Genomic DNA, 27,223 nt, shown 5'->3' with positions numbered 1-27,223 from the left:
TCTTACAGTCCTGGAGCCCAGAGGTCTGATGGCAAGGAGCTGGCAGGGCCATGCTCTCTCCAAGGAGAAGAATCCTTCCCTGCCTCTTAAGGGTCTCCTGTCCCAAGGCACTCCTTGGCTAGAGGCAATGTGACTCCAAGCTCTCATCTTCTCAAAGCCTTCTTGCCTGTGTCTGTGCCCTCTCTGGTTATAGGACACCAGTCGTTGGATTTAGGACCAGACTAAATTCAAGCTGATTTCCTCTCAAGACTTAGTGAATCACATCACAAAGACCCTGCTTCCAAATGCGGTCACATTCTGAGGTTCCACGTGGACCAACTGGAGAGACACTGTTCAACCCAGTCTAATCAGTGCGGCTGAAAGTGAGAGAATTCCCAACCAAACCTGCTCTAATCAAAAGGGAATGGTTGGACTCCCGTAACTGGGAAGTTCAAATGTGACTCTTCAGGTGTCAGGCACATGGCAGGACCCAAGAGTTCAAATGACATTTTCAGGACTCTCTTTTTCTTCCTCCCTCAGCTTTGAGATCCCTGGCAGGAGGCAGCTTCCCCCTTGCCTGGGGGTAGTCACAGCCTCAGAAGCTCCAGGCTTTCACTTCTCCCACAGTCAGACCCAGTAAAGAGACTACTGTACCTTTTTCTTGATTTTCCAGGAAAATTCCCCAGGGGAATCTGTGGCTTGGGTGGCAGGCCAATTTTTGAACAAATGGTTTTGCAAGAAGAGAGCCATAATTGGCAGGGCCTGCCTGGATCCTGTGTCCACCTGTGGAACCAGAGCAGAATTGGCCCTCCCTGAGTTCTTGGGCGATCCAGGACACCTCCCGGACACAAACACAGAAGACCCCGCGGACATTACCAGGTGGCACGGTGACCACCTAACTCAAGTGCCCAGCCTGAAAATAATGCTGAAGTAGACTGTTGGCATTCAAGGCTTATGGCAATGGGCCGTTTCCTGCCACTCCTCTCCTCATTTCTCTCTGGCAAATACTGATGTGGAATTAGACCTAGAGCATTTGTCTTGGAAAGTACCAGAGAGGTGGCTGTAGGCTTCTCTTCCCAGAATATATCCCTGGCTGTCCCAGTTGCTATTGCTGTGCTGGCAGACCCCAAAGCGGGGGCATCATAGTTCAAGGCCGATCAGCCAGGCCAGAGGCAGCTGCAGGACAGGATGCTACCATATAGCACGTGCTCTCTCCAGTGAGTGGATGCAGCTTGTGAAAGAGCTAAAACATTCAATGGAAGGGAGGCTAAATCCTGACGCTGGGCCTGCAGCCCTTAGGAACCCAGAGAGCACTGACTACGTGACCTCCGGATGAGCGTGTGCAGCTGGACAGTTAGACTCCCTTCCCGATTTCCACATAGAGCAGGTCTCTCTGTGTCGCCCAAGCTAGCCTCAATCTTCCTGCCTCAGCCTCCCAAATAGATGGGACTACTGGCATCTACTGGCATGTGTCATGGTGCCAACACAAGCTTTTTTTTTTGTTTTTGGTTTTGGTTTTTTTGAGAATATGTATGCCAACCCATGCAAGATTCACTTCTTACTGGGGAAAACATTACAGAAGCAGAAATCATAACACCATGGGGTTAGCTTAGTGGTAAGACAGATGCAATATAAGAGAGAGGGTCAGGATTGGGCTGTTCTTGGAAAAGGTAGGGAAAATATGCCACAGATAAAAGACTTGATTTTGGAATTAGGGAGACTCAACCTAAAAATGATTTTTGGTCACAAATGATAGAAGACCCAAATCAAGCAATCTTGAAAAATGAAATTAATTTTCTCATATGAGTCAAAGTTCAAAGGAAGGATGGCTTACCATTGTATTACCATGAGGGTCACCATGTCTTCAGGGATGGAGTTCCGTTTCTCTTGCCCTCTATGAGTCAACTTCTTTCGTAGGTTGACTTCCCTCATGGGAACAAAATAGCTGCTGCAGAACCAGACCTAACATCCACACACCAAACTGCCCAGATACCTAGCATTCCCAGCAAGGGAATGCTGAGCTTCACTCTGTTGGCCTGGCTTTAGTCATGAGCCTACTCCTTGTCCAGTTGGCTGTGGCCAGGGGCATGGAGTACACTGCCATTTTTAATGAGGTCGCAGCCCCAGTCCAGGAGCCAGAGATGGCATTGGATGTTTGGAATGGAGAGAAGAGATGAACGCAGTCAGTGTATACCTGCCACACACAGGAAGCAGAATGTCCAGTGGTGCTTGTGAAAACCTCGTGTGGGAAATGTTGTGACCCAGTGGATAGAAAAGGATCCCAGCTTTTGAAAACTGAGAAGCAAAAACCTATCTTTCAGGGAAAGAAAAGTCAACCCTCATCATTCCTAGCTTCTGGGATACATTAGCCAAGAGCCTCACGGGCTTGGCTAGAGGCTCCTCTCGACTGAGGAGAGGAGCACTTGGGATAGTTGATGTTATGCTGCAGTAACAAACAACCCCCACATCTCACTGGTGCTCCTGCATGTGAAGACTGGGGATCCTGGGCAAAAGGGATCTCACCAACGTGCAGCTGCGCTCTCTGGAGCATACAGAACCCGGAACCAAAATACAAGGCAGGAGCCACTGAAGGGCCCAGCCCTACAACTCTGGTGCCTCCTGAGAGTGATGCTCTGCACTTTTGCCCACGTTTCATTGACCAAAGCAAGTCCCATGCCACACCTCACACCAAGGAACAGGTCAGCGTCTGGTTCAAGTGGAGGGGGACTGGGGACTGTGAGGAGCACCCGCTACAGTGGGATTGGGATCCCAGGAGCAGAGAACGTGTCAGGTGGCGCGCCTGCCGCCTCTGCTTGAAGCAGCAGTCTCTGATTCCGGCTGCCACACGCAGGAGCCTTTTTCCAGAAGAGGAGGAGACTGGCAATGGAAAGATTAACCGCTCCTTGGGTTCCACACAGGGATCAGTATTTTCAATAGTACTTTGTGAGTTCAGCCTCAAAGTAAATGGTTAATTCATCTTATATCAACAGCACTGTGATTCATAATGTAAACTTGGAGAATTTTTGATGTTTCGGGCCCACATTCCTTTTAATTTGGCTCTGCATTCTTTTAAAGCCACAGTGTGCTCACTTAATGGAATGCAGCATGCAAATGCACAAGTTTTTGCCTGGAGGCATTTAGCCTGGCTGTTTCAATGGATGTCTTCTTTCAAGTGTATACTCTTTCTTAAATTATTTACTGGGTAAACACACTTTGCATTTTCAAAAGGGAGATTAAGACTGCTTGCTGCAGACCTAGTTGAACATCAAGGCCCCGATGCCCAAAGTTAGGAGGAAGTTTCTCGATCTCACTAGCCGGAGCCCCTCTCCTGGCTTGTTTTTCGGATTCTCTCCAAACTGTTCCTTTCTGCTTTGCTCACGGCTGTAATTACTCTGGGCTTCGTCACCGATGGGACCACCACTGCCAACCTTTGCTTCCTCCCTCCAAGCTGGCTCAGATCTGTCCTCTCAAGTGCCCTCACAGCTCACTTTTCTGGTCTTTCAAGAGGTCCAAAGCTGGGTTGATGACCGGCCAGTCATGCTCCCTTAACCACCCTCTCTGTTCCAACTCTCTCTGCCCCTCGGTCCCCCTTGTCCCCAGTATCTGGAATCCTTTCCCTAGGAAGAAACCTCCTCAGCAGCACACACCTGTGGTCCTAAGGACCAGGCCTTCTCCTGGGCTCAGGGAAAAGACCCAGTTGTCTCTGAGAAGGCGCCATGGTTACAGTCCCATCTGCGGAGCTGGTCGCACCATTTCCATGCAGACGCCATTACATTTTCCTGCGTATAGAATGAGCTCAGCTCCCTTCTCCACTGCCCTGGAATGATCATCATGCTCACCAGGGGCAGCTTCCTTCCACCAGCATTCTTTGGACAGTTCTCTTTTGAATCCCTGAGTATCAACCACCGTGTGGTGTGCTGAGGCTTCAGAGGTGAATTCTGCAGGTTAGGTCCACAGAAGCAGCAGAGAGGGTGGTGACAGGAAGCCGGCAGTCCCTGTGGATGCACAAGCAGTGGAGAAGCCCAATTAGGAAGGCCAGGAGGAGCTGAGAAGTTAGGGATTGCTTTGTGTTCGGGTTCCTAACCATGTCTCGGATTAAACAAGTAACACCCACAGTTAATCCTTTATAAATTAGCATCATGGATGCCTTGGGGCCCTCAACCCACAAATAAAATGGTTGTCAACCAAGCTGTACCAGAGACACTACTGTATATCACTTAAGGCAGAATTTAAAAAGAGTTTTCATGCTTTTAATCTGTTTCACTGCTGAGTTTCAATTTTGCTGATTTCCTTTGCAAGTCTGATGCGGGTGATGGTGGTAAATAGAGATTTTGACAGCAGCTCGGGCAAATGGGATGTGGAGGGACTGTTCTGAAGGCTTCTGTCCCTTCCAGAGAAAAGGGGGAAAAAATCACTTTGAGTCTTAAATGAAGCCACCAAGTAGCGCCGATCAGTGTTCATAATTAGCCTCACTTCAATAAGTCGTGGAGCCCTGTTTTTATTTACTTATTTGGGGGACAGAGAATCTTCCCTCCTCGCGAGTAAACATGGCCTGTTAAGTCCGAATTAGCTGTCATCACAGAAGAATTAATGTCGGGGCGCAGACTTTCTGGTGGGGAAGGGAAGAAATGAGGGAGACAGATCTTAGTGAGCCCCGCGTGATAAATGAGGACAGAGCAGACCATTCATCTCCTGCGAGGAAAGCGGACAGAGGTACTAAGGCAGTTTTGCGGAAGACGTGTCAGCAAATGTGATCATTTTGTAACCTGTCAGGAGGAGTGGGAGCTGGTCCTGTTAGGGGCCACGAGGGAGCAGGTCGCTCTGATGTGACAGGTTCCATCCATCCGTTTAGATGTGGGGAGGCAGGGGGTGGTGAGCAGGACTCCTGCCCGTGCTCCAACCTGGGGTCATCCTTCTTCCAAGAAAAACCTCCAGATGCTAGAAAAGACTGCGGATGTCCTGCCAGGATTTCTTTGTGATGACACAAAGCAAGAGTAGGTCCCATTCAGTTGGAGGCCTGGCCTGGTCCCACCACAGTCCTCCCTGCAGAGGACCCTTGTCCAGTGTCCGGCATCTGGAATGAGGCCCAGCCCTCCTTCCCACCCCTGGAGCTGCGGGACTGCTGGGCAGCGTTGGCGTGGGGCTTCAAGCAGGGTGGGTGGCCCGCTAGACGGCTGCCACTCTGGGTTTCTATTTCTGTGTGGCTCTGTGCGAGCAAGCGTGGGCGAGGCTGGTTGACCTAGGTTCCCTTTGAAAGTCTCAACAAAGCATTCTGATGTGCGACCTCTTTTCTCCGAATGAGGTAACAAATTATGAAACAACCTCATCGGAAGCTCTCTGCAGGCTTGCGGGAGCCACGTCCTCGCTGCTCCTCCTTAGTCAGCTCAGCAGGGCCAGACCGAGGCGGCTGAGGATCCCTGGAGGTGAGGGCCACCCACAGACACTCGGCAGGCACCTCAAGGACTTTGTATTATTTTTCATTTCTGCCTCTGCTCGCTATGGAGCCGAAGTAAGGTTTCCTCCTGGCTCCATGGAGCTCGAGCCACGGTGACAGGTGCCTGTTTCACAGCCTCAGCTGCCGGTTTCACAGCCTCAGCTGCAAGTTTGACACTTGCTTCTTAATCCTGTCCTTTCTTGCTAAGTCTCTCTTTTCCTTTTCCCCAGGTATTTTTGCACAGGTAAGTGCCTTACTGACATATGTTTCCTTGGAATCTCTTCCTTTCACGAGAAACAGTGCAAAAAAAAAAAAAAATGAGGCTTGTCTCACATTTTAAATTAAAAAGAGAAGCTCACCTGGGGCCCTTGATCACTTAAAGAGACTACATGGTTCTCGGAGCCTAGAAAGCCATTTGATTCCCGTTAACTTTGCCGTGTTTCTGAGTGCCGTGTGACAAGCGCTCTGGAGCTGTTCCTAGAACCAAAGCCGCCTGATCTCTCTCTGTCTCTCTCTGTCCTCTCTCTCTCTCTCTCTCTCTCTCTCTCTCTCTCACACACACACACACACACACACACACACACACACACACACACACACACGGCCCCCGACCCCCGACCTGTGAGGCTTCGGTTTCATTAGCCAACTTGGTCTTTGACTGATGGTTGTCGGAATGCCCTCCGTTCATCTGCCACGTTGTTTTTCTTTTCTTTCTCCCAGAATCATCCAGAACCGCATCCTGCTCGTCCTCCTGGGAATCATCGTGGTCGTCACCATCCTGACGGCGGTCACTTTTTTTGTCCGAGGACACTGATGTATCAGCTCTCCCTTGATAGACAGCAACCGAGGCTTGTTCTGAGTAATTAAGACAAAATGGTCACATGAATCATTCTTTTGCACTGACAGGCCCTGCGTGACCCTCTCTCTCCCTCACCACTGTTCAGCTAAAGAGCAAAGAGTGTAAAAATATTTTCTATTCCTGTTTGCATGTGGGTTGGTTTCCTTTTCTAGATTTGTCTTCACCCAGATTTGCTTTTCTAGGCAAAGGTGAATGTTTATTTGCCTTTGGGTAATGTCATCTGTTGTCCAAAATAGCCTTGGTGACATTCTTCCTTACCCTGCGGACATGTGAGGGGTCACGGTTTGAAAGAGGGCATGATGAGTCAGTCACGAGAGTTTCTGTCTGTCACGTATCTCTTGTCACCAAAAAGTCCTTCTATGATGTCCAAGGATAAAAATGCAAAGAAAACCAGGGGCCAGGGCCAGGGCCCAGCTCCTGCAAGCCAGCCCTGTCCCTTCTCAGGCTTAATAAATACAGTCAACCTGCCTGAGCGCTTTTATTGCAAAGGAAGGTATTTAATGTCACTTGTACAGGAAATTGACTTAGCACTTTCCCTGTTTTTCTATTGCATAATTTTTTTAACCCAAGAATATTTTTGCTGAACCTGCCCAATATCCACTTTTCTCAACTTTGGTTACTAGCCACAAGAAATATTTCCCTGCCTTCTCCAAATCACACATACCCCAGAATTTGCTGGCAAAAGGAACCCTGGCACAGTATGTAATGGTGACCTCATCCTCCCTGACCCGTGTAAGCATCTCTGTATCCTTTCAGTTTTAATATCTGCTCTGCCAAAAGCAGCCCTCAAACATGCAAAAGGTCTGACAAGGTTCTCTCCACTCCATTCCAGTATGTAAAGAGAACATGAATATTTCAGTAAGAGCAAGAACATGACTGTCGGTGTGAAATTTCCAATGTGGTTATAAATCTGGGGGAGTCCTATAGGAGGATCCACTAGAAATAAACTTTGTGGAAAATGTTCACTATCCTCCTTTCAAAGAATGAGGGATTGCAGAGAGTTACAAAAGGACCACTTGGGTTTTTTACCAACAAATGTTAGTAAAGCCTTTCCTGAATTCACTGTATGCCAACCTCCAACATGCTCTGTGATTTTTCTTTCTGTCTGAGGTAACCGGGAATTGCGTTCAAAATGAGTTCATTTGTGATCGAGCTTAAAAGTTGCCCAAGCTGAGGTTATTTTCCCCCTAGTCATAAAGCAAAATGTGTTTTTCTTAAGACTTCATAGGCACTTATGGGGTCCCTACTATCTTTTGAATATAATTGGACGCTTTGAATCCTCGAAAAGCAAACCTGTTCTCCTCATAAAACATGCTAACCGCCTGTGCTCATGGATCAAGATCATCCGAAGGCAGCACTTGATATTTTTCCCCAACTCGGAAGAGAGCTATTATTTGGAGAGGAAATGCAGACTTCACAACCCACCAGAGGAATCATATTTATCAAAACGGGCCAGGGCCTGCATGTGTTCGGATAAATCATTTAGTATTGTGTAAATAAAGCTGCAGCCTCCATGTCAGGGATGGGATGGGATTTTGGCTTAGCAAAGTAGGACAGCAAAGGAGCAGGAAGCTGTGCTGCTGTTCCTCTCAGCTCAAGGGACCCATCTCAGCGAGGATCTCTCATCCTGACATCCCAATTCTGGACATTCCCAACTCATGGAAGAAACCGTTGAGAGCAAGGAAACACAAGCCCTTCTCATTCTGGAACAGGGATCGTTGGCAAGTGCACGGACCCTTTGGTGACTCCACTTGACCTTAGTGAGGGGCGTGACCTGTCTGAGCTGCGCCTCGGCCCCCACCCTTCACACTCGGTGCACCCTGGCCACAGCCACCTAGCGAGCAAGATTGAGCTGATGACCTCCACTCGCTGGCTCCTAGGTATTTCCCTGAATCCCTGTGTTCCTGTTGAAGCAGATGAGAAAGAAGGAGCTCATTCCCTGCTCACATCTCAATGTTTTTTCCCTACCATGTCCTATGTCTGTGATTTTGCCCCAGATCAATCTTGGGATTGGTATAAACAGAGAACCCTCGACCTATCATCTCCACCAAACCCCCTCCAGAGCAACCACCTAGACCAGGCCAGGGAGCGCTTGGTAAGGAAGCTGGTGAAGGTCCCTTGTGCCCGCTCTTGGCCCTCTTGGATGCTGCAAGAGACACTCAAAGGGCCCCAAGGGAGGCCAGGTGCATGCCCTCCCTCCTGCTGCACTGGGGAAGGAAGACAGTCCACACGTTTGAAGCAGGTCCTGGGTCTATGGAAGGTTCTAGGCACCTAATATGTAGACTGCGATTGTTGAATATTCCCAAAGTTGGCAGCCTTTGTTAAAAATGATGCTTGACGGGAGGGTGGAGGGGAGATGAAGATGAAGGCGTGGAGGAGGAAGAAGAGAAGGAAGCCCTGGCCATATAAAATTCATGCAGACTAAACAGTTTCCCTGGCAGAATAAATAAAGCGGATGCTACCCTGCTCCAGAATCAAAAGCAATTTAATTAAAGTCTCTTAAGTTGTAAAGAGTTTTAAATGTTCCGTGTTGAAGGCGAAAGCCTGCAAATGCAGCCGGCTGACGTCAGCGGCCGGGCCTGGGCTGGGAGGCCATTTGCTATTCTGTTTCAGGCAGGCTGGATTGTCTTATTTTGGAACCAGCTTGGTGGGGGGTTTGCTTTGCTACTGCTTCTGAGCCCTGAGCTTCAAAGGCTGAAATTAATGGTGAACAAAATTGTGCGGCTCTGGCCGTCCCATGCGGGGCAGGCCCATTGAGGGTTATCATTAAGTAAAGAAATAAAGAGGGGGAAAAAGGCTGCCTGTTCCAAAAACCTCATCAGATAATGACCTCGGTGATTGGGTTTTCATTACCAAACAGCAACCAGAGATTACCAACCCGTGGAAGAAGGGAGGGGGGGAAGAAAGAAAGGAAAAGCCACTGTCTTTCTCTCCCTCTCTCTCTCCTTTTTTTTTTTCCCCTGCACATCTTTTCTTTAAAACTGTCAGATCATTTCAGTATTTCAAATCCGAGGAAAACAGCCTGCCTGCTGCTGTATTTGAAGTTGTAATGGTGTCAAAAAGTCACGACTGACTGACAGCCGTCAGTCCCAGAGGGGCTCATTAAATCATAAAAACTTGACAAGGAAATAATTGCGCATCGCCAGCAACTTGGCGCCTGTTTAGACGTTTTTATTTTCTTTCATTATTAGTCCCCACATTACGTTCATTAACAAATTGCATTAAACAACTGTTAAGGGCTAATGATTTGTTTATCGCTTTTTTTATTATTATTATTTAAACATCAGCTGTGTCATGTGGTACCTCAGCAGCCTCTTGCCATCATCTGACTGAATATTTTTCCACTCCGAGCTCTGGGTACTGTTGGAATATGAAATAGATTATTCATTACTCTCCTCTTTGCCACTGATTTGGTTTCATGTAGCGTCTTCCACAGAGAAAGATGAAAACTTGTCAAAAATAGGTTATATCTTATTCGAAGGGGCAACAATAGCGGCAGGTCCAGGCACACTTTAATATTTAATTAAGGTTGATGTTAACCCCCTTTAAATGACTTTAGCTGTAAGTTATATTTAAATGCAGAAGAGAAAAATAATTGTTCTTAATTTGCAACCTGGTCAGCAGGCATTCTTCATGGAGTTAGCTGGAAATTTAGAGCAGAATTTTTAAATAATGAAATTTCCCATCATAAATATTTATGGCGGTTTGTCTACGTAGTTGAGAATTAACTACAAGCGATGATTTCCTTGTCTCTTTGGTGTGCACTGCTAGCCTAGTGGGCCACTCTGTGCTTGGGAGCAGCGTGGCTTTCTTGGGAGAAACGTGTGCTTGGAGGGGAAGTCCAGCACCAAGGACGGCCGGCTGGTTGTGGCCAGCGCCAGTTTCAAAAGAACTGCTGTGAGTCCGTGGGCCACTTGCCTTCCCCTTTAGCTGAGTGTGTGGTTGGAGGACTGTGGCCTGCAGTGAGACCGAGTAGAGCGGTCTTACAGGAGGACTTGTGTGTGTTCCGTGGCCCGCGCAGCGAGGCCGTGGTGGGGAGTCCTGGCGCCTCTGTCTAGTCAACCCGAGCTCATTACAAACACTGCTTCCCTAACAGGCATGGCAGCAGCACTTTGCAGGGATTGACCTTCCACCCTTTTTCCTTTCTGTGACTCACCCTTGCTGAACTGATTGGCTCTTCTATGGGCTGTGAGCTTGAGGGCCCAGAAGGGACAAAGCTCCATCACGGTCTCCGAATCAGAAGGCAGGGGCAATTCTTCGTGCCATAACTGCTAGCTTCGATGAGTTGACATCAAGCACAGAGCCAGTCGCAGAGGCCTGGTCCATGGGCACTTCAGGGTAGACTGCTCTGATCTGGTCCAGGGAACGCCTTTTCCCCATCCTATTTATTTCTGATCACACTCTCCATCCCCAGAACCCTTAGGTGACCACGTGAGGGGTGCGTGTTCCTGCTCAGTGCAGCGTCAGCACCACTCACCTGAGGACAGAGAGTCCTGCAGGAGCCCTAGGCCAGCCCAGCAGGCAGCAGCCAGGCGAGGCCTAGTTCTAAGTCCCACTGATCTCTACAGAGACAGAAATGGTGGACTTGCACCTGGAAGTTCCATCTTAGTCCAGACCCATTAACGGCATGATGACCCACCTCCCTCAGGATGACCTCCACACTTTAGCAGAAGACAGGAAGGCTCTGTGGTGAGCAGGCCCAGTGACATAGACAGGGAAGTGCTGCAGGAAGACACAGAGGGCTGAGAGGCTGCCAGCCTCTCAGGTCAGTGGCAACGGGAACTTTGCAGAGCCAGTTTACCAGGACAGGTAGGGCAAAACCAAGATGGCAGGGCAAATGGGGTGAGACCAGATGGTATACAGGTGAAGACAAGGGACTCCTCACCACCAGGGGGTAGGAGGTGGCTGTAGGCTTATCCCAGTGAAGAGCCCAGAGGGAGGGGCCCAGGCAGGTAGGCCTCACCTTGTAGCTCCCTGAGCCCATCAGTGCCTTCCTGAGAAGAAGCCAGAGAAGGGGAATGACAGGGTCCCCACCCAGGTCACACACCACCCCTGTCTGCAGCTGCAGGAGCTCCTGGAGAGCTGTGGGGAAAGCACTTCCTCTTCCTGAATCGCCTCTTACTCCTGCTACATAAATAACGAAGGCAGCCCAGCGAGAGGGGGAGATGCGGGAAGCAGAGCTCTGGACTCTGATTCCGTGAACCCATGCCCCCTCCCTCCCTCCATCCAAACAAGGCCCTTTGGCGTGAATAACAGCTCAGCGGCTCCGCAACCATATTGATCGGCTGGTGCCTGGGCTTTTCCTGGGGCCAGGACTGCTGGAGCCAGCTGCCCCGCCCCTCCTCGCCCCCTGCAGGTGTGCTCAGGAGGGGACAGCACCGGGAAGGTGGGGGTGGGGGAGCCAGGCCCTGCTCTGGCTCAGCACGGCTTCATTGCCGCAACTTTTTTGTTTTTAACTTATTTTGGCAGGAAAGGTACCCAAGTTAGAAATGTGTTTTCATGACGAGGCCCCACGGAGTTGAGAATGAACACAACCTCCGGCTGCAGCTTCTCTCCAGAAGATTCTGCCAAGGACCCAGGCCACAGAGGCATGGTCAGCTGACACTTCCAGGGGCCCTTCTGGGCACTCAGCTTTGGACTAAGCCCTTGGGCCTATCGTGCTGCAATTCCCAGTCAGTTTCCCTGCCTTCTGCAATCAGGAGGGAGAGGGCCAAGCATGTGGCGCAGCCATCACCTGGGGGGCTGGGGACTGTTGCTGAATTCAGTGGAGAAGTGCCTGCCATGGCCGATGACCAGCAGAGACCGCATCCTGCCACCCCATTCCCTAACTAATACTGACCCAACCGTCCCCAGCCCTCTCTGCATCTCTTCTGGACACAGGAAGTCACCAAGGCCTTAGCCCCTTAAGGGACACAGTCGTGAGGTCAGCAGGCCCCAGCACAGTGACACCTGAAATCTCACCCCTAAAGATCCATTCCTCTGGTTTCCAGTTTTTTTGTTTTGTTTTGTTTTGTTTTTGTTTTTGGTACAGGGGATTGAACTCAGGGGCACTCGACCACTGAGCCACATCCCCAGACCTATTTTGTATTTTTTTAAAGACAGGGTCTCACGGAGTTGCTTAGCACCTCGCCATTGCTGAGGCCGACTTTGAACTCACAATTCTCCCATGTCAGCCCCACAAGCTGCTGGGATTACAGGCGTGCGCCACTGCGCCCAGCTTGGTTTCTGGCTTTTAATGCTAGAGAAATGCAGGTTCATTTTTCCCTGGGCGGCTCCCATCCCACCAGCTGCAGATTTCTTTGGGTGAAACGCCTGACCCTTCCTTGGGAGCTGATTATGAGTTTGGGGAAGGGGGGACCCACCACCTGAGGGGGCACTTGGTGGTTTCTGGAAGAAGCATCCTTGCTCGCTGGGACGAGCTCCCTGGAGGTTTCTGGGTCTCAGCGGCCTTAGGTAATGGAGGGTCCACGTACCCCTGATCAGGCCCAGTTACTAAGGACTGTGCTGTGCCCAGGGCTGCATTTGGACAATCACAGGGTCAGAAAATGGGCTCTGCCAAGCAGCAGAGGTCCCCTGGGCAGGTCCCACCACAGTGTCCTTGTGGGAGCAGGGTTGGGAGCAGGCAGGGAGGTCAGAGTGGAGACAGGCAGGTAACCCTGGGTCCTGCACATCATTCCCACTGAGCTGTTCCAGCCTTGTCTTGCCCCAGCCCTGCTGAGAGTGAGAAGCCCAAGGTCCCTATGCTACACAAATTGGCATTTGGGAAAGGCCCCAAACGGATTTTTTTATGCCCTGAACAGACCGTCCCACACTGTTCCCCCAAGTGTCTTGGTACAGGGGACATCCTGGTGAACAGAGCCTCTCTCTGCTCTCTGCATCTCCTCTCATTCACCCCACCCCTCCTGGCTCCCACTTCCTCTGCATTTCTAAAAGGGGAAGGCATTAGAGTGAGGAGAACCAGGTGGCTTCGGTGAGCTCACCACAGTCCCTGATAAGACTTCAAAATCATCAGACCTTTCCCCTTTGTAGAGGAGAGGTGTATTCAGATTTATTCATCCAGTCAATAAATATTTACTGAGCATCTACTATGTTCCAGGCCCCAAGGACACACAAAGAAGAAATTAAACAGGAAGTCAGAGGCTCACTGCACTGGGGTGCAGAAGTCAGAAAGCCTTTTCACTCCCGGAGTCCTGACTTGCTTTCTGATCTTGGACAGGTCACTCTCGGTCTCAAAATCAGGTTGAGAGACCCTGCTTCTGCTGCCCTCCACGGCTGCCCCTGAGGTCAATACAAAGCCCTTTCCAGACACGTGCTCAGTGTCCCTTCGTCTTTGCAATCCCCAGGACTGCCTTTGCAAAAGAGGATATGAATAGGGATGATAGTGACGGTGGCCGCGAGTACATAGGTTCTCATCAGCACTGGCCCACACTCAGGACTGGCCCACGAGATGCCGAGGAACAGGGCTTTTTTTTTCTTCTTCTCCTTCTTGTTAAATGATAAAGGTCTGACTTGGCGGGCAATCAGAAGCCCAAAATATCATAAAAGGGAAAAAAGTTGCCGAGTGGCTAAGAGGTGCACCACGGGAGTGTCGCGCAGGGCGCAGCCGGCAAGGTGGATGCTGAGCAGCGAGCAGGGAGCAGGGAGGAAATGCAGCCAGAGACATTTTCAAAGGCTTTTCTCTCCTTCTTCTCCTCCCTGGTCCCCATACCAAAAGGGGAAATTGAAGGCAAATCCAGATCTGGGCATGGGGCTGGTTTGTCCCACACACACCCTCCCCCGAGACGGTAGAGAAACTTTGATGTCTGAGCAGGTGGCATGGGAGCAGGGAGGAGCTGGGCATCCCAGCCATGCACCTGGGCCTGTGTGAACCCCAGTGTGAGAGATGGGGCCCACGGGGCTGCCTGCAGCAGGGTTGTGAAATGGGGAAATGATCCCCGTCTCTCCAGCCACCCTGACAACAGTTCTCACATGGGAGGAGCGCAAATTCACAGAACCCTGCTCAGGTAGGCACCAGGGGTCATGTTGGTCAACTTACTTGTTTTCAGATAGAAAAATGGGGCTCAGGGAGGGAACGAGGCTTGCCAAAGACCTCTCAGCAAATCGGTGACTCAGCCACCAGTGGACTCTGGGCCTTCAGCTCCAGGAAGCTTCTTCCCTCCCGCGCCCATCCTCCCAGCAACCCCAGGTCAGGGCACCCAGCCTTCTCAGGCTGACACCGGCCACAGGGCTGGTGGCCTGGGTAGTGCTGGCTTCTGCACCCCTGGTGCTGAAGTTCCCAACAGCCATGGGGAAGCTCAGCTCCATCCCTGTCCTGTCCACTGTGGCTCCTTTCCCCCCCAAATGTCAAGTCCTTGAGGGAGCAAGGGATGCCCTGGGTCTCTCCTAGGTGAGCTCCCAGGATCATCCTGGGAAAGCGTTTCTACTGCACTTTCTTGTGATATCTTCTCAGCCACCATCGCTAGCTCTCTACTCCCCCAGGAGACACTGTGGGAAATGATTCAGTAATAAACACCCCCCACCCCGACACTGCGCCCCTGGGCACTCCCAGAGACTCCGAGCCACCGATGCTAAGGGGGGCCCTGAGAAGACTCCCAGCTCCCCGGCATCCATGGTAGAAGAAACAGGGGAGGTTCCTGACCCAGTGGGGAGGAAGGACCCCCACAGCAGCCTCTGGAGTGCAGACCCCTCCAGAAGATGAGGACACTTGACATGCTGGGCTTCTTCGTGGTCTTGGATGTCGGACTGGTGTCACAGCTGTGTGATCAGTGCAGTCACATGACCCCGGCTCAGAGGGGCCCCTTCTGAGCTTGGGGGTTAATGTTCTGCAGTCCCATCCAAAAATTCCTCACAATTTTGTCTTTGTAATCTCACTTCTGGGGTCCAGGTCTCAGTGTCTCATCTTTCTGCTCCCTGAAGCCCCAGTTCTGCTCAGCCTCTGTCTTCCTGCGCCTGCCCAGCAACTGTTTCCAACAGGCACAGAGAGGGTGAAAGATCAAGTCAGGCATGCACAGCCCTGGGATCTTGGGGTGAGGCACTGTGGCCGCTGTCACCACCCTAGCTGTCACTGTCGTGGCACATTCAACAGGATGACCAGATGGAAGTGAGCCAGTGTGTCCTCAGAGCCCCTGTGGGTTGCCCATCTGAGGTGGGTTGGGCAGGGGTCTTGTGAAAGGGGCAGATGCCAGGTTCAACCTCCTGCCCTAGGTGTGGGGTACAACATGTTGGTCCAGAGATGGGCAGGAAAGAACCAGCAACTGGGCTCAAATGCTATGCATGCCCAAATTAGCTCAGCACCTGTGAGGGCCTGCAGTCCCCCTGGAAGGCTCTTCATGGACCCCATTCGCCAGCTCCATGCCTGAGAGGACCCACCTTCCTGGGTGTAGCATGTCTCTGCTGGCCAGCCCCTGGCACCCTCCGGAGATGAGCCATGAAATACAGCGTGCAACTCCAGCGGGTGTTAAATATTCCAAGATTTCCACTTAAAACTGGCATCGCACAATATAAAGATGAGCGGTAAAAGTCATCCTAATAACTTAAAATTTTAACTTAGAGCTTCAACAAGCAAATTAAAAACACCACGACGAGTCTAAAGAGCCCAGGGAAAAGCAGGAAGGCGCTGGGGTTCTTGCTGTTTTACAGGAGGCCCCACATTTTCATTTTGCAGCGTGTCCCACAAATTACGTAGCCAGACCTTCCTGGATGAGTCACTTTTCCTCTTGGACATACATTTCCCTATCAGTAAGCCTGACTCTTAGTTGTCCTTGTCCCTTCCTTGCTCCTGGGCACATTAGGAACATGCTCATGGAAAGACCCGTGGAAGAGATCGGGAAGTAGTCTATGGGCCAGTCCTCGGCCTTGGAGTCACCGGGCTTCTCTCCGTGTTCCTTTTTTGTGCGGGTATTAGTGCATTATAGTTAGACACAATAGTTGGGTTAAGGCCCTTTTTCTTAAAAGGAGATCTGGACTGGAATCCAGAGAAAGTTCAGCCTGCTCACGAAGATCTAACCACCGTTGATAAGTCCGTCTCTACCGGAGGTGTTCCCCCTGGAAAATATGTTCTAAAACTGAGGCCCCCGTCTAAAAGTCTCTTCAGGTACAGAATAGAGGTAGGAAGCACTCAGAGATTCAATTTAACTCAGAAATCCAAGTGAGTTGTGAAATCAAGTCTTCATCTGGTCCAAGAACTGAGGCCTTACAATTCGCACGCCCCATCCTTGATCTCCACACCCATCCATTCAATTTCCAGATGATGTCAGGATGTTGGAGCTCGATCCAAGGTCGCCAACATGAAAGAGGCTGGGTGCCGGCCAGGTGTGTGTTGGCAGGTGTCATCCGCTTGGGAGTGGTGCAAGTTTTGATTCCACTTCCACTTCCCAGAAGAACGTGTCCCCAATGTGGAGCTGTTTTCTAAGCTATCGTTCGTTAGGGTTTCAAGTGCAGCTTTCAGTCCGCTTCATGTGACACTCTGGGATGCAACTGCCCAAGGGTTAAATGGGTCTGAAGTCGTATCATGTCATTCTGCAAAAAGTTCTGCTGCTTTATGGAATGAGTGAATGAGTCCGTGTAGACCAGGTTGCCTCCAGTGGAGCCCAAATATGGCATTACGTACTCAGCAGTGTCATTATGGGATCAGGAAAAATTCAGTGATCCCTATTTGGTTTCTCTGGCTCTTTCCCAATATCAGATGGTCAGTCTCTCTCTTTTTCCCTCCCTCCCTCTCTCTCTATCTCTCCCTCCCCCCTCCTTCTCTCTCCTTCTCTCTGTCTCGTTAATGTGTTAGGGTTTTTATCTTATTTCCCATATTACATTTTGCGTAATATCTCCTAACTCCAGCTCAGCTTCCTAAAGATAATTCATTAGGCTTGAGAGCTGCTCCAGCATGGGATTAGAACCCGTGTAGGACACAGTCACGTTAAACTGAGATCCGCTAATTAATCGCTCTTCTCTGTGTAACTGGTGATAGCGCTTCTTCCCCGGGGAATTGCAATTTCATGGTTCCTAATGATGCTGCGATTACATTATCTGGACCGCTTAGGCCGGGGGTGTCAGGAGCCGTGCCCAGAGCCTGTCTCAGGGATGGGAGAAATCACTCCGCAAACCCAGGGGGTGGAAGGAGGGAGCTGGAATTTCTGTTGCTGGTTTTCATTAATGTGCGGCTCTTGCTCACATCTCGCTCAGACATTAGCCTCGAGTTCCATTGTCTCTCAGCTCCACAATGCCTTTTGCCCCAGAACCCTCACATTTTTTCTAGTATTCCCAGGGTGATTGTTTGTAAAAATCTATTTATTTGCTATATTCCACAAAGTAATTTATTTCAGCATTTATTTTCATTAGATTTCTTGGAAATGTGGTTCTACATGTTGTTAGTACAAGTAATACATTTTGATGGTTGTTTCCTGAACTACCTTGTATTATTGGATCAGTTAAATAAAATGCCTAACTCCAAAGTCTGCTGAGCCCATCTTTTGCATTTGAATTATTTATCTTACTTCCATTCCCTTTCTAATCCAAGGGGAGTTATAAATCTTCAGTTCAGTCTTCTGCCACAGTTTCTCTAGTGTGAAGGTAGACACTGTCACTTCTTTAAACAACAAAACTCTGAAGGATCATGTTCAAGGTTTTGTTTTGTTCTTTTTATGAGACAAGGTCTCATGATGTTGCCCTGGCAGCCCTCAATATCCGGCACTCAAGCGATCCTCCTGCCTCAGTTTCCCACACCAGCCAAGACTGGTTTTGAACACAGGTTTTGTTTGTTTTCTGTTAACTGTCCAGAGAGAAGGCAGACTGGCTTTGAGCTCCGAGTCTCTCTCTGGTGAGGTTGGATCATCTACCTACCAGTCTCCTCCCTGAAGCTCAGTTTCCTTGGCTGCAGAGAAAATATCACTCAACCCAAAGACCATGAGGTTCCATGAGGAATCCCGGGGAGAGCCCCACCGAGCACGTGCTAACCTATCCCCATCACATGCATTGTGACTGAGTCTGTTGATCACAACATGGCAGCACACATTGTCAGAGGGAGGTATTGATGTTTAGGAAGGTTTTGATGGAAGTTCTGAAAAGATTTCTCATGATTATGGGCTTCAAATATCTCAAGGATGTACACATAGGAACAAAATTCTCATTTATTTAAAATATAAATTCTAAGAATTTTTTTCATATTTATTGTTTAGTTGTAGTTGGACACAATACCTTTACTTTATTTATTTATTTTTAGGTGGTGCTGAGGATCGAACCCAGGGCCTCACATGCCTAGGCGAAGTGCTCTGCCACTGAGCCACAACCTCACCCCTCTAAGAATGCTTTTAAACTATTTTTTACACTAAATGTAACAAGTGGCATCAGGGATCAGGAAAGCAGTGGGGAACCACAGGAGAGAATCCCTGCCCTTCCCGATGCTGAAGGCTGCAGAGAAAGGCCCAGCAGTCACCTGGCACTTAACGGCCCCAGGAGCTCAGAGTCCTGGGGAGGGGGGTGGAGGGGAGTTGCTCTGGGTGTCTGGACTGGCGTTGGCCTTCTCCATGCCAAACCTTTGGCACCTGAAGGACATTCCAGGACCACTTGAAACATTTAAAACAATCTGTTGGTTGAGAAAATGGAGACTATGAGAAATGACAAATACTATGATATAATGTTTTCCAAGTGAACTTATATTAGCATCCACCAAAATTTGGAAAACGAGACATGTGAGAGTATCTACTGGGTCTGCTCACAGCACTCGACTTGGTATGGAACCTGACCCCAGCATAGCTGAGTGGCCTCAGCGTCATCCACTACCGTAGTGATGATGGGTGCAGTGGCCTCAGGCTCTAGACAGGGAGTCGTATGAGAAAGCCCACCAGTGAATAAAAATGGCGTCTTGTGTCCCCAGCCCACTGCCAAGTGAAAGGAAAGCACAGAAGGAGCGACTTTCCTGTGCTCCCCAGGAACGGGGGGGGGGGGGGGGGTGTTCTGATCCATCCCCACCACTCACCTCACCTGGTCCAAGCTGCCATCTCCCACACCTGGGCCACACTCAGCAGGTTGTCCAAGCTCACAATAGCAAGGGTGACAAACTGAAAATAAAAGTCAGATCATAGAAACTTCTGGTTCAAAATCCTTTGACTTGGCTTAACCCTTCTAATTGGATTTCCTTCTACAACCTCCCAGCACCCCACCGTAGCCTGACACACCTGTCCCAGTCTCCAGACCCAGACCCCTCACCTCCTTTCCTTCCCCAACATTCCAAGCTCTTTTCCACCCCAGAATCTCTACCTGGAAGATTCACACCCTTTTCCTCTCCCTGGCTGACTCTTGCCGGTCCTTCCCGTCTCGGGTTGAATGACACCATCAGGAAAGCCTCACTGAAGCCCTCCCCCAACCTCAGGAAGACCCACCTGGTTCTTTGTCAGCCTTGGATTTTTCTTATCACAGCACATAGTAAAGCGTGTCACCAGGTATTCATTTTTTGCTCTGTGTAGTTGAGATTGAACCCAGGAGTACTCTACTTCTGAACTACATCCACAGCCTTTTGAATTTTATTCTGAAACAGGGTCTCCCTAAATTGCAGTCTGACCTTAAACTTGCAATCCTCCTGCCTCAGCCTCCCAAGTAGCTGGGATACAAGCCAGTGCCACCATGCCCAGCTCATATGCACTTTTTAATATGGACACTTTTCATAAATAGGTGAACAAACGAGTAAATAAATGTGCGACTACTTCTGTCTTTCCAGTCAACTTGCTCAGCCAAAATTTCACCACCAGGAGGTTCTGCATTGATTATTATTTATTCCCACCCAAGGAGGGAGGCACATGGGCTGCCCCATCCTCCTGGGCAAGAGGAAGGGTGGTGAAGAGGTGCTGAGCCATGGGCACACCTGCACGGTGGCCCTGGCACTTGGTGCATCTCACCTGTTTGTGGCCAGACTGCCACCTTGGATGACATGGTTCTCTCCAGGAGTCTCTTTTTACCCATCTTATTTGGCCACCAAGACCTTCCCCCTTTTAAGAGGGAGCAGAACAACTTCCCAGGGCTCACCTCGTTTGAATGCACAGCACAATGAATTTGTACCCACCGAGCTCCAGCGCTGATATTTCAAAACCTACACTACACTAAACGTGAAACTTTTGTTCAAATTTCAAGGATTTTGATAGCCCAAGTGAATAGACACTGCCTATTGATTTTTCCCTTACAATGACTCTTGGATAACCTATTTTCTCATTTATTTTTAAAGACAGCTCATGAGATTTCATAGCAATTCTGCCCAACCTCCTAATATCAAAATCCCTCCTTGACCCTGAAAATTGTAATTCTGCTATAGATCACAGCTGCTGAATATTACCTTTTACTAAGCTGGTTAAATAAAATATGTCCAAATCACTAGATCCCACAAGCCGTGGCCTGCAAGTCTAATGATCCAGGGGCTGAGGTTCCTGCCGCTGCCCGCTCACCGGCCCAGCGCTCTCGCTGGCCAACACCAAAGTGTGGGAATCGAGAATATCGGCTCAGGTTTGGAATTTAAGGAGGAGGAGAGGAAAAGGATAGCTCGGCTGGTCTTCAATGATTTTCTTGTAAAACTTTTACAAGGGGAGACTTAGGCCGTTTGATGTGTTCTAGACAATCAAATGCCCGCCGAGTCTGCGGCCGAGTGGCTGGGGTTTTCTCCCTAGTGGAGGAGGGGGCGTGTTTGATGTAGGGCAAGTTCAAAACCCCAAAGCCTTGCCCGCTGGTAGGTCAGATTACAGTCACAGACCTGGAAAGGCCCTCCACCGGGGGAAGCGGAATTCTGCCACCAGCCGCCAGGGCCTCTTGGTTCGCCGCCTCTGGTCTGGGTCTGGCTGGAGAGGACCTGGATGGAATTTAGAAGTAGGGCGCCTACGCTGCCTGGGCCCAGGTGACCCCTGCACTCCGGCAATCCTGTGCTCCATCTGGTTCACCAAAAGCCTGGCTGCCATCTGCCCGCCTGCTGAGCAGCCCAGGGGTTCAGCCAGACCCCTCTCGCCTTCTCTCGTTCTCAGAATGAAGGACAACACTAACCCGAAATTCCAGGGGAACTTTTAATATTTTTAAAGCCAAAGCTTAGGTCAGAAGTCATGACCTCTGACTTTTAGGTGGTCCTCTTCGCTATCCTGGGTGGGTAGTGTCCCAAGCCCTCGCTCGTTACAGTGAGTAGTCTGAAACAGCACGACTCAGTGGAAACGTGGGTCCCCACGCAGTGGTCACTGAAGCCCATTCTCAACCCAAGAGACCCAAGGCTCTTCTGTGGGCCTGTGGAACTCTGCAGCTCTGCTGTCCCCCTCCCAGGCCCACAGTGACACGGCTGGGCCCACTGCCTCCCACACAGGACGGATAGCGGGGCGTGGGCAGGTGACGGGTCCCTGCAACACATGCAGAAATCTGCTGACATGGGCACCAGATGAGCCTGCGTAAGCTTGAAAAGCTCATGAAAAACAAAGTAAGGAAGACCAGAGCCTCCTCCACCCCCAAGTGACGTCTGTCAGGGGGTCAAAGAGTGGCATGTCCTTAGGCAGCAGGAGACCACTTCCTTCCCTGCTCCTGACAGACTGGCTCACTGGGCCCGGCTCCCTTCAGCCCTCAGAATCCCCTCACCCAGCATTCCCTGTGGCCTCTCCTCCTCAGGCAGAGCCGACTTGGGGGACTGGGGGTGACACCCACTCTCCACCCAGCCTCCCCATCCCCGCGGCCCACTTCCACTCTCAGGAGCTGCTTCTGCTCCCCGAGAGCCACCCACGTCCCAGATCCCCAGGGCATCTGCTAGACCTCTATTGTCCTCTCGGTCTCACCAGCCACTTCAGAGTCGGGTAGAGGAGTGAGTGGGAGGCCCCAGAATGGCCCTCTACGTTCTGGCCCCAGCTCTGCTTCTGAGCCCGCAGGATGCGCTGGACACGGTGCCTTCCTTCACGTGGATGAATGACACAGACTCAAGGGGAGTCTCGACCCCTTCAGGTGGGGTTCCTTTGCAATCATTGCTCCCTGAACCGTTGAGCCGTATGTGTCCCCCAAGGGCAGGAATCCCGCCTGAGGCGGCCTTCCGTCTCTCCTGGGGGCAAGTGCTGGAGCAGAGGACTCGGAACCTGTGTTGCCTTGTTCAGTCGCTGTGATGCTGATCTTCGTCTCCCAAGGAATCACAGTGACTCCAAGGGAAGCACTGTCCCAGAGGGCCAACTCCACCTCCGCCCCCTCCAAGGGGCTTTGACTCACTGGACAACTTAGGCCCCTGAGCCATGAGCGGTGGGAGCCGAGGTCCTGCACTCAAGCTGAGGCTGAGACCCAGGAGCCTGCCAGAGTCTCCTCAACAGCCAATGGAGCCTCAGCAGACGGAGAGCCCCGCAGCCGAGCTCCCGCCCCCGTTAGCCTTGCTCATGTTCCCCAGTCTGGGCTGCAGTGAGACAGAATCCCCCTGGTGCTCTTTGCTGGGAACCTGGGCCGTAGGAAGCTCTTGCTAAATGGGAGCATCTCTCACAGTTCTCCCAGGGACAGCCACCTACGAATGCCCCGCCCTTCCGGCCCCCAATCTTTCCAAGTGACCCACAGGGTCTGATCCCTCCATCCAGGTGAGCAGCTTCGTCCCCCGAGCCACCACTGCGCCAGCCAGGACTACCAAGGAGGACGAGCAGTTCATGGCTTGAGGGAGTTGAGAGCATCCAAAGCAGTATCCGAATGAGGTCAGATAATTAGGTCCAAATTCTGACCCTGCAATGGGATGCTTCCCCCCACCAGCACGGACTCCATCCCCGGCCCTGGTTGGCTCCAGGCCAGGCAGCCTCCCTGGGAGCAAGGGCAAGGCTGGGGAGGCAGGCTCGGCCCAGGACACAGTGCCACCTGCCTCTGGGGGGAACGCAAACCTCAGGGCAATAAATTTCAGCTCTTGTTACCGTCTCCATTCTGGGCCCTCCATTCTGGTCCATGCCTCCCTCTTGATCTTCCTCTTCCCGCTGACAACAAGGTATGGGTGGCATTCAGCTGGGGATTTGAAACCAGGGAGCTCGGCCCTCCCTTCAGGCTGGACTCGCTGCCTGGCTCTCCAGGGCCTCACGGAGCTGGGCGTTTGGTGAGTTCCAGGAGGCCAGCTCCCGAAATCGGAAGGGGCCTGCATTGCTGAACCAAAATAGCAAACGTGCAACATGAGTCTTCAGGGGCCCTCAGCCGGCTGGCAGCTTCCGGTGGGTGCTCGACACAGGCCAGCCTGTGGAAGCAAACAGAGGGCCCTCGCTGCCACTTGAGAGAGCCCTTCTATGTACATGCCTGCACTGTCCCCTAGCTAGATTGGTTCATCCAACTGCAAGTGGATTTTAGCTATCTGTAATAAAATACATATATATATATTTTTTTGCACATCCGGTTCAAATAAACCAAGCTGGTACCTAGGGCCCATGCACTTCCTGACCAGCAGAAATGTCCTCTGGGGTTTGCTGTCCCTGGATCTCCCAGGACAAAAGAGACCTCCCAGACCCAAGAGGACCCCCTTGGCATGGATGGCGGCCACACCCCCTCCCACCTGTGAGGCCAGAATGCAGAGTTCAGATGTCGCTTCTCTTCCCCGGTGGCGCCCGATTGATTACTTGTCAGTTTCCAAAATGTTTTCATCTCTGAAAGAAACAGTGCATGGAAAAGCAGTTCTGAAAGAGGAATTAAGAGCCTGTTAGACACGGGCCCTGGGTCAGGGTAGGTGGCCTATCTGGGGGGCCTTGGAGGAGGCAGGCTGGGAGTTTTTAAGTCAGCCCTCTCCCCTGCAGTTCCTGCGTAATGAAGCTGGTGAACAAGCCCCTTAGAGAGCCCACATGCTCCAAAGTCGTACCAAGTGTCCCCTTACTGTAAACGGCCTTTTATTTTTAAACTAATGCTATATTTGGAAAGCAGTAATCCTGGGGAAATGATACTGGGACTAATGGGGAACATATTACCTTTCATGTGTTTTTTCATGTTTAAGGTTTCTTTGTTATTATCTGAGTAGCGAGGCTCGGCACACACTCTTGGGCAAAAAATCAAAATAAGCCTTAAAGCAATAATATTTTAATAAGCATCAAATGTCTTCAATGAGATAAAAGTATTATATGGTGTTTTGATATTGGGCTTTAGTTAAAACCTCATTAAAAAAAAGAAAATTTCTCAGATGTACTGGGGGGGTGGGGGAAGGGCACGATGTGTTTTTAAATTCAGGTGGAGAAAAAGTTCCAGTGCGGGTCAATTATGCTAATTAAATGCCACAAACGACTGAAATTGCTAGCAAATGGACTTCTTATTTGTTGCTTTCACTGTTTCCCATTGATCAAAAACAGCAGCTGATGACATTGGAGCTGCAAAGGCTGAAGCCCACTCCCAGTGAACCTCAGATGTGGGCCACCAGTCACAGTCCGCAGGTGGGAGAAGGAAGCTGTCCTCCAGCCTGGCCTGTGCGGGCCCTGTCCTCTTCTCCAGTGAAGTTTGGTGGCCCGGGCTGCTGGCCACCTCCCCGAAACTCGCAGTGTGGCTTCATCAGTGAAGGCTTGGTCTTTTCCCAGCTGGGAAGCTCTGGGGGGCCCGTTACAAAATGAAACCCAGTCTTCGATTTCTTCCCTCACGCGACCAGAAACCCAGCTAGAATTGTGTGGGTTCTTTGGTACTGAAACGGAAAGCTTTGAAGATTCTGCATTTGGTTATAGAAAATGAGGAAACCGAGGCTCAGAGAGGGGAAGTGACCTGCCCAAAGACACCCAGCCAGCTCACTGCGGAGCCAAGAATAGACGGGCAATCTCCTGATTCCTCTCTTGTTCTCTCTCACGCCTCACGTGCCTCACGTGCTCCCCTCCCGGATATCCTAGAAGAGAACTCAGGCCTTCCTCCTTCTACCCCCACGGCCAGCTCTTCACAACTTTCTGTTGTAACTAAAGCAGCTTCAGGACTGGAGTCAGATTGCAGGTGGTCTGGCTCCAACTCCCCTCTTCATCTGGGCTAAAGATGGGAGTCAGGGCTGGGGACGTAGCTCAGTTGGTCGAGTGCTTGCCTCTCATGCACAAGGCCCTGGGTTCAATCCCCAGCACCACCAGAATTAAAAAATAGGAGTCGAATTTCAGCTATGAAATGAAATGTTGTTGACTGTGTGTAGAGGGGACATGGAGGTTAAAGGGGACACCACACTTGTAGCTGCTATCAGCTGCTGCCTCCACCAGGTGAAGGGTCTCATAAAAGTTGCCGTGGGATGGACAGAGACCAAGAACTGAGCGAAGGGGCCACTGAAGACGTCACAAAGACACCCCTCCCTTTCTGTCCCTCTAAGGTGCGTCCTGCAGGCCTCCAGCCCTGTGCTTCCTCACTGCCTGGTTTCCAGGTGGTGTTGGAGGGGACTGTCCTCCACAACCTGACTCAGAGCTGCAGCTGACTCAGAGTCCGCCCTGGGCCTCAGGAACCTGGGGTTCTGCTCCTGGCTCCGTCCTAGCCGTGTGACACTGAGAAGTTGCTGTCCCCACTGGGCCTCAGTTTGCTGATCTGCAAAAGGAGAGGTTTTGCCTGGAAGGGTGAGGGCAGGAGGGCTCCCCAGGAGCAATGGCTAGTCTTGGAGACATAGGGCAACCCTGTTCCTAGACACATTCAGATAATTCCCTGCCGCAGATTATGCTGAACCCACATTTGGGGTCTTTGGAGGAACTTGCAGGTGCTTTGTCTTTGAAACAGTCGGGGCAAGTCAACATCCAAATTTGGGGTGCTCCAGTGTAGTCATGGAATAAAGCACCTGAGGGTGGCGGTAGAGAGCGGAAGGGAGGGAGCACCTTGGATGGTGGGTGCGGGGTGTGGAGAGCCTATCTAGCCGGGGACAAGGGTTTGGCCTGCATCATCCCATTAATTCTCAAAGTGGAACTCCCCTTCCCTGTTTTCAGACAGAGAAACTAAGGCCAGGACCCAGGAGTCCTGCTGCTCTGAGGAAGAAGCCTTGCAGATGCCAAGCCCAGGCATGGGACTGAACATCACGTTCAGGGGACTGGACCAGCCTAGAGTGGGTAGGGACAGACTCTAGAGGGCTGGGGCAAACCCCACAAGACGAGCGCCCCTCTGTGCCCTGCCATTCCACTCCCAGGTCTAGAGGAAGGGGTGAAGCTCAAGCCCAGGGAGCCATTGGGACAGGACTGCAGGCCTCCTGGTAGCTGCCAGGAGCCGTGGAGACCTGGGACAGAGCCTTCTGCCCTGACAGGTCACGCTGCGCAACCAGGACATGCAGCCTGCTAGGAAGCAAATCGAGTTATTGGGAAAAAAAATGCTTATAAACAGCACAGTGTTATGTCACACATGTTGTAGAAATCACAGCTGAGAACAGCCTGGTATCCAGATTTTTCTTCCCTGACTAATGGGTACTTAGTGTGTCCGACATTGTGTGGGGGACACTTGGGAATTCCCCCTTCACAGTAACAGGGCGGGAGGGGAGGTGGACAGGAAGGGAGGAGCCCAGAGACCATTCTCATTGCTGCTTGCCCGTGGGTATCAGGTGACATCATGTTAAAAGGAACTCCCAGGGCAGAATGAGGGCACAGGCCATGCTGGGGGACAGGCAGGGCAGTGGAGGGCAGGCCTCGGGTCCTGGGCAGCTCCCTGCACACAGAGATCCGGAGCCATGGAAGCATGTTGAGCCAGAGACAGGCAGATCTGGGGGCCGTCCCCACTGGGCCTCTCACTGGTTAGGGCTTCAGACAAGTTCCTTCAAACCCTGAGCCTCACTTTGGCATCTCTGGCACGTGGACCGTGGGAATGCAGATTTTGAGGGTTGCACCAGGGGCCGCAAGGACAGGCGACCTGTTCATCTTGTATCTGACCTTTGGTTGCTTTGGGAACATGTTATTGAGAGCGCCCCAACTTCTCAGCTAACGGCTACTTACTGAGTCACCACCCAGCTCACCCCACAGAAGCTCAGCAGGTCACCTTGTCCCTGGCTCATGGGTCAGGGAAGAAGCAGGAGCACCGTCTCAGAGGAGGAGCAGCAGCCACAG

General features: G+C 51.1%; 1 protein-coding gene across 8 annotated transcripts in view; it reads left to right on the top strand.

The window, feature by feature from the left end:
- Vti1a (vesicle transport through interaction with t-SNAREs 1A) overlaps nucleotides 1-27,223 on the top strand; it is a 461,587-nt gene that overhangs the window by 331,947 nt on the left and 102,417 nt on the right. For 7 of the 8 annotated variants that reach the window (XM_040272253.2, XM_040272252.2, XM_040272257.2 and 4 more), the window contains one exon: nucleotides 6,134-17,719. The exons of the other annotated variant lie outside the window; for it this stretch is intronic. In XM_040272253.2, the coding sequence (XP_040128187.2) occupies nucleotides 6,134-6,227 (94 nt within the window). In that variant the 3' untranslated portion in view covers nucleotides 6,228-17,719. Of the gene's footprint in view, nucleotides 1-6,133; nucleotides 17,720-27,223 lie in introns of those variants that run through there. 8 annotated transcript variants of the gene reach the window in all.

Source organism: Ictidomys tridecemlineatus, chromosome 1 (assembly GCF_052094955.1).
Source record: "Ictidomys tridecemlineatus isolate mIctTri1 chromosome 1, mIctTri1.hap1, whole genome shotgun sequence".
Classification (NCBI taxonomy): domain Eukaryota; kingdom Metazoa; phylum Chordata; class Mammalia; order Rodentia; family Sciuridae; genus Ictidomys; species Ictidomys tridecemlineatus.
The sequence above is the reverse complement of the archived record's forward strand: the minus strand, read 5'-3'. Positions and strand labels throughout refer to the sequence as shown.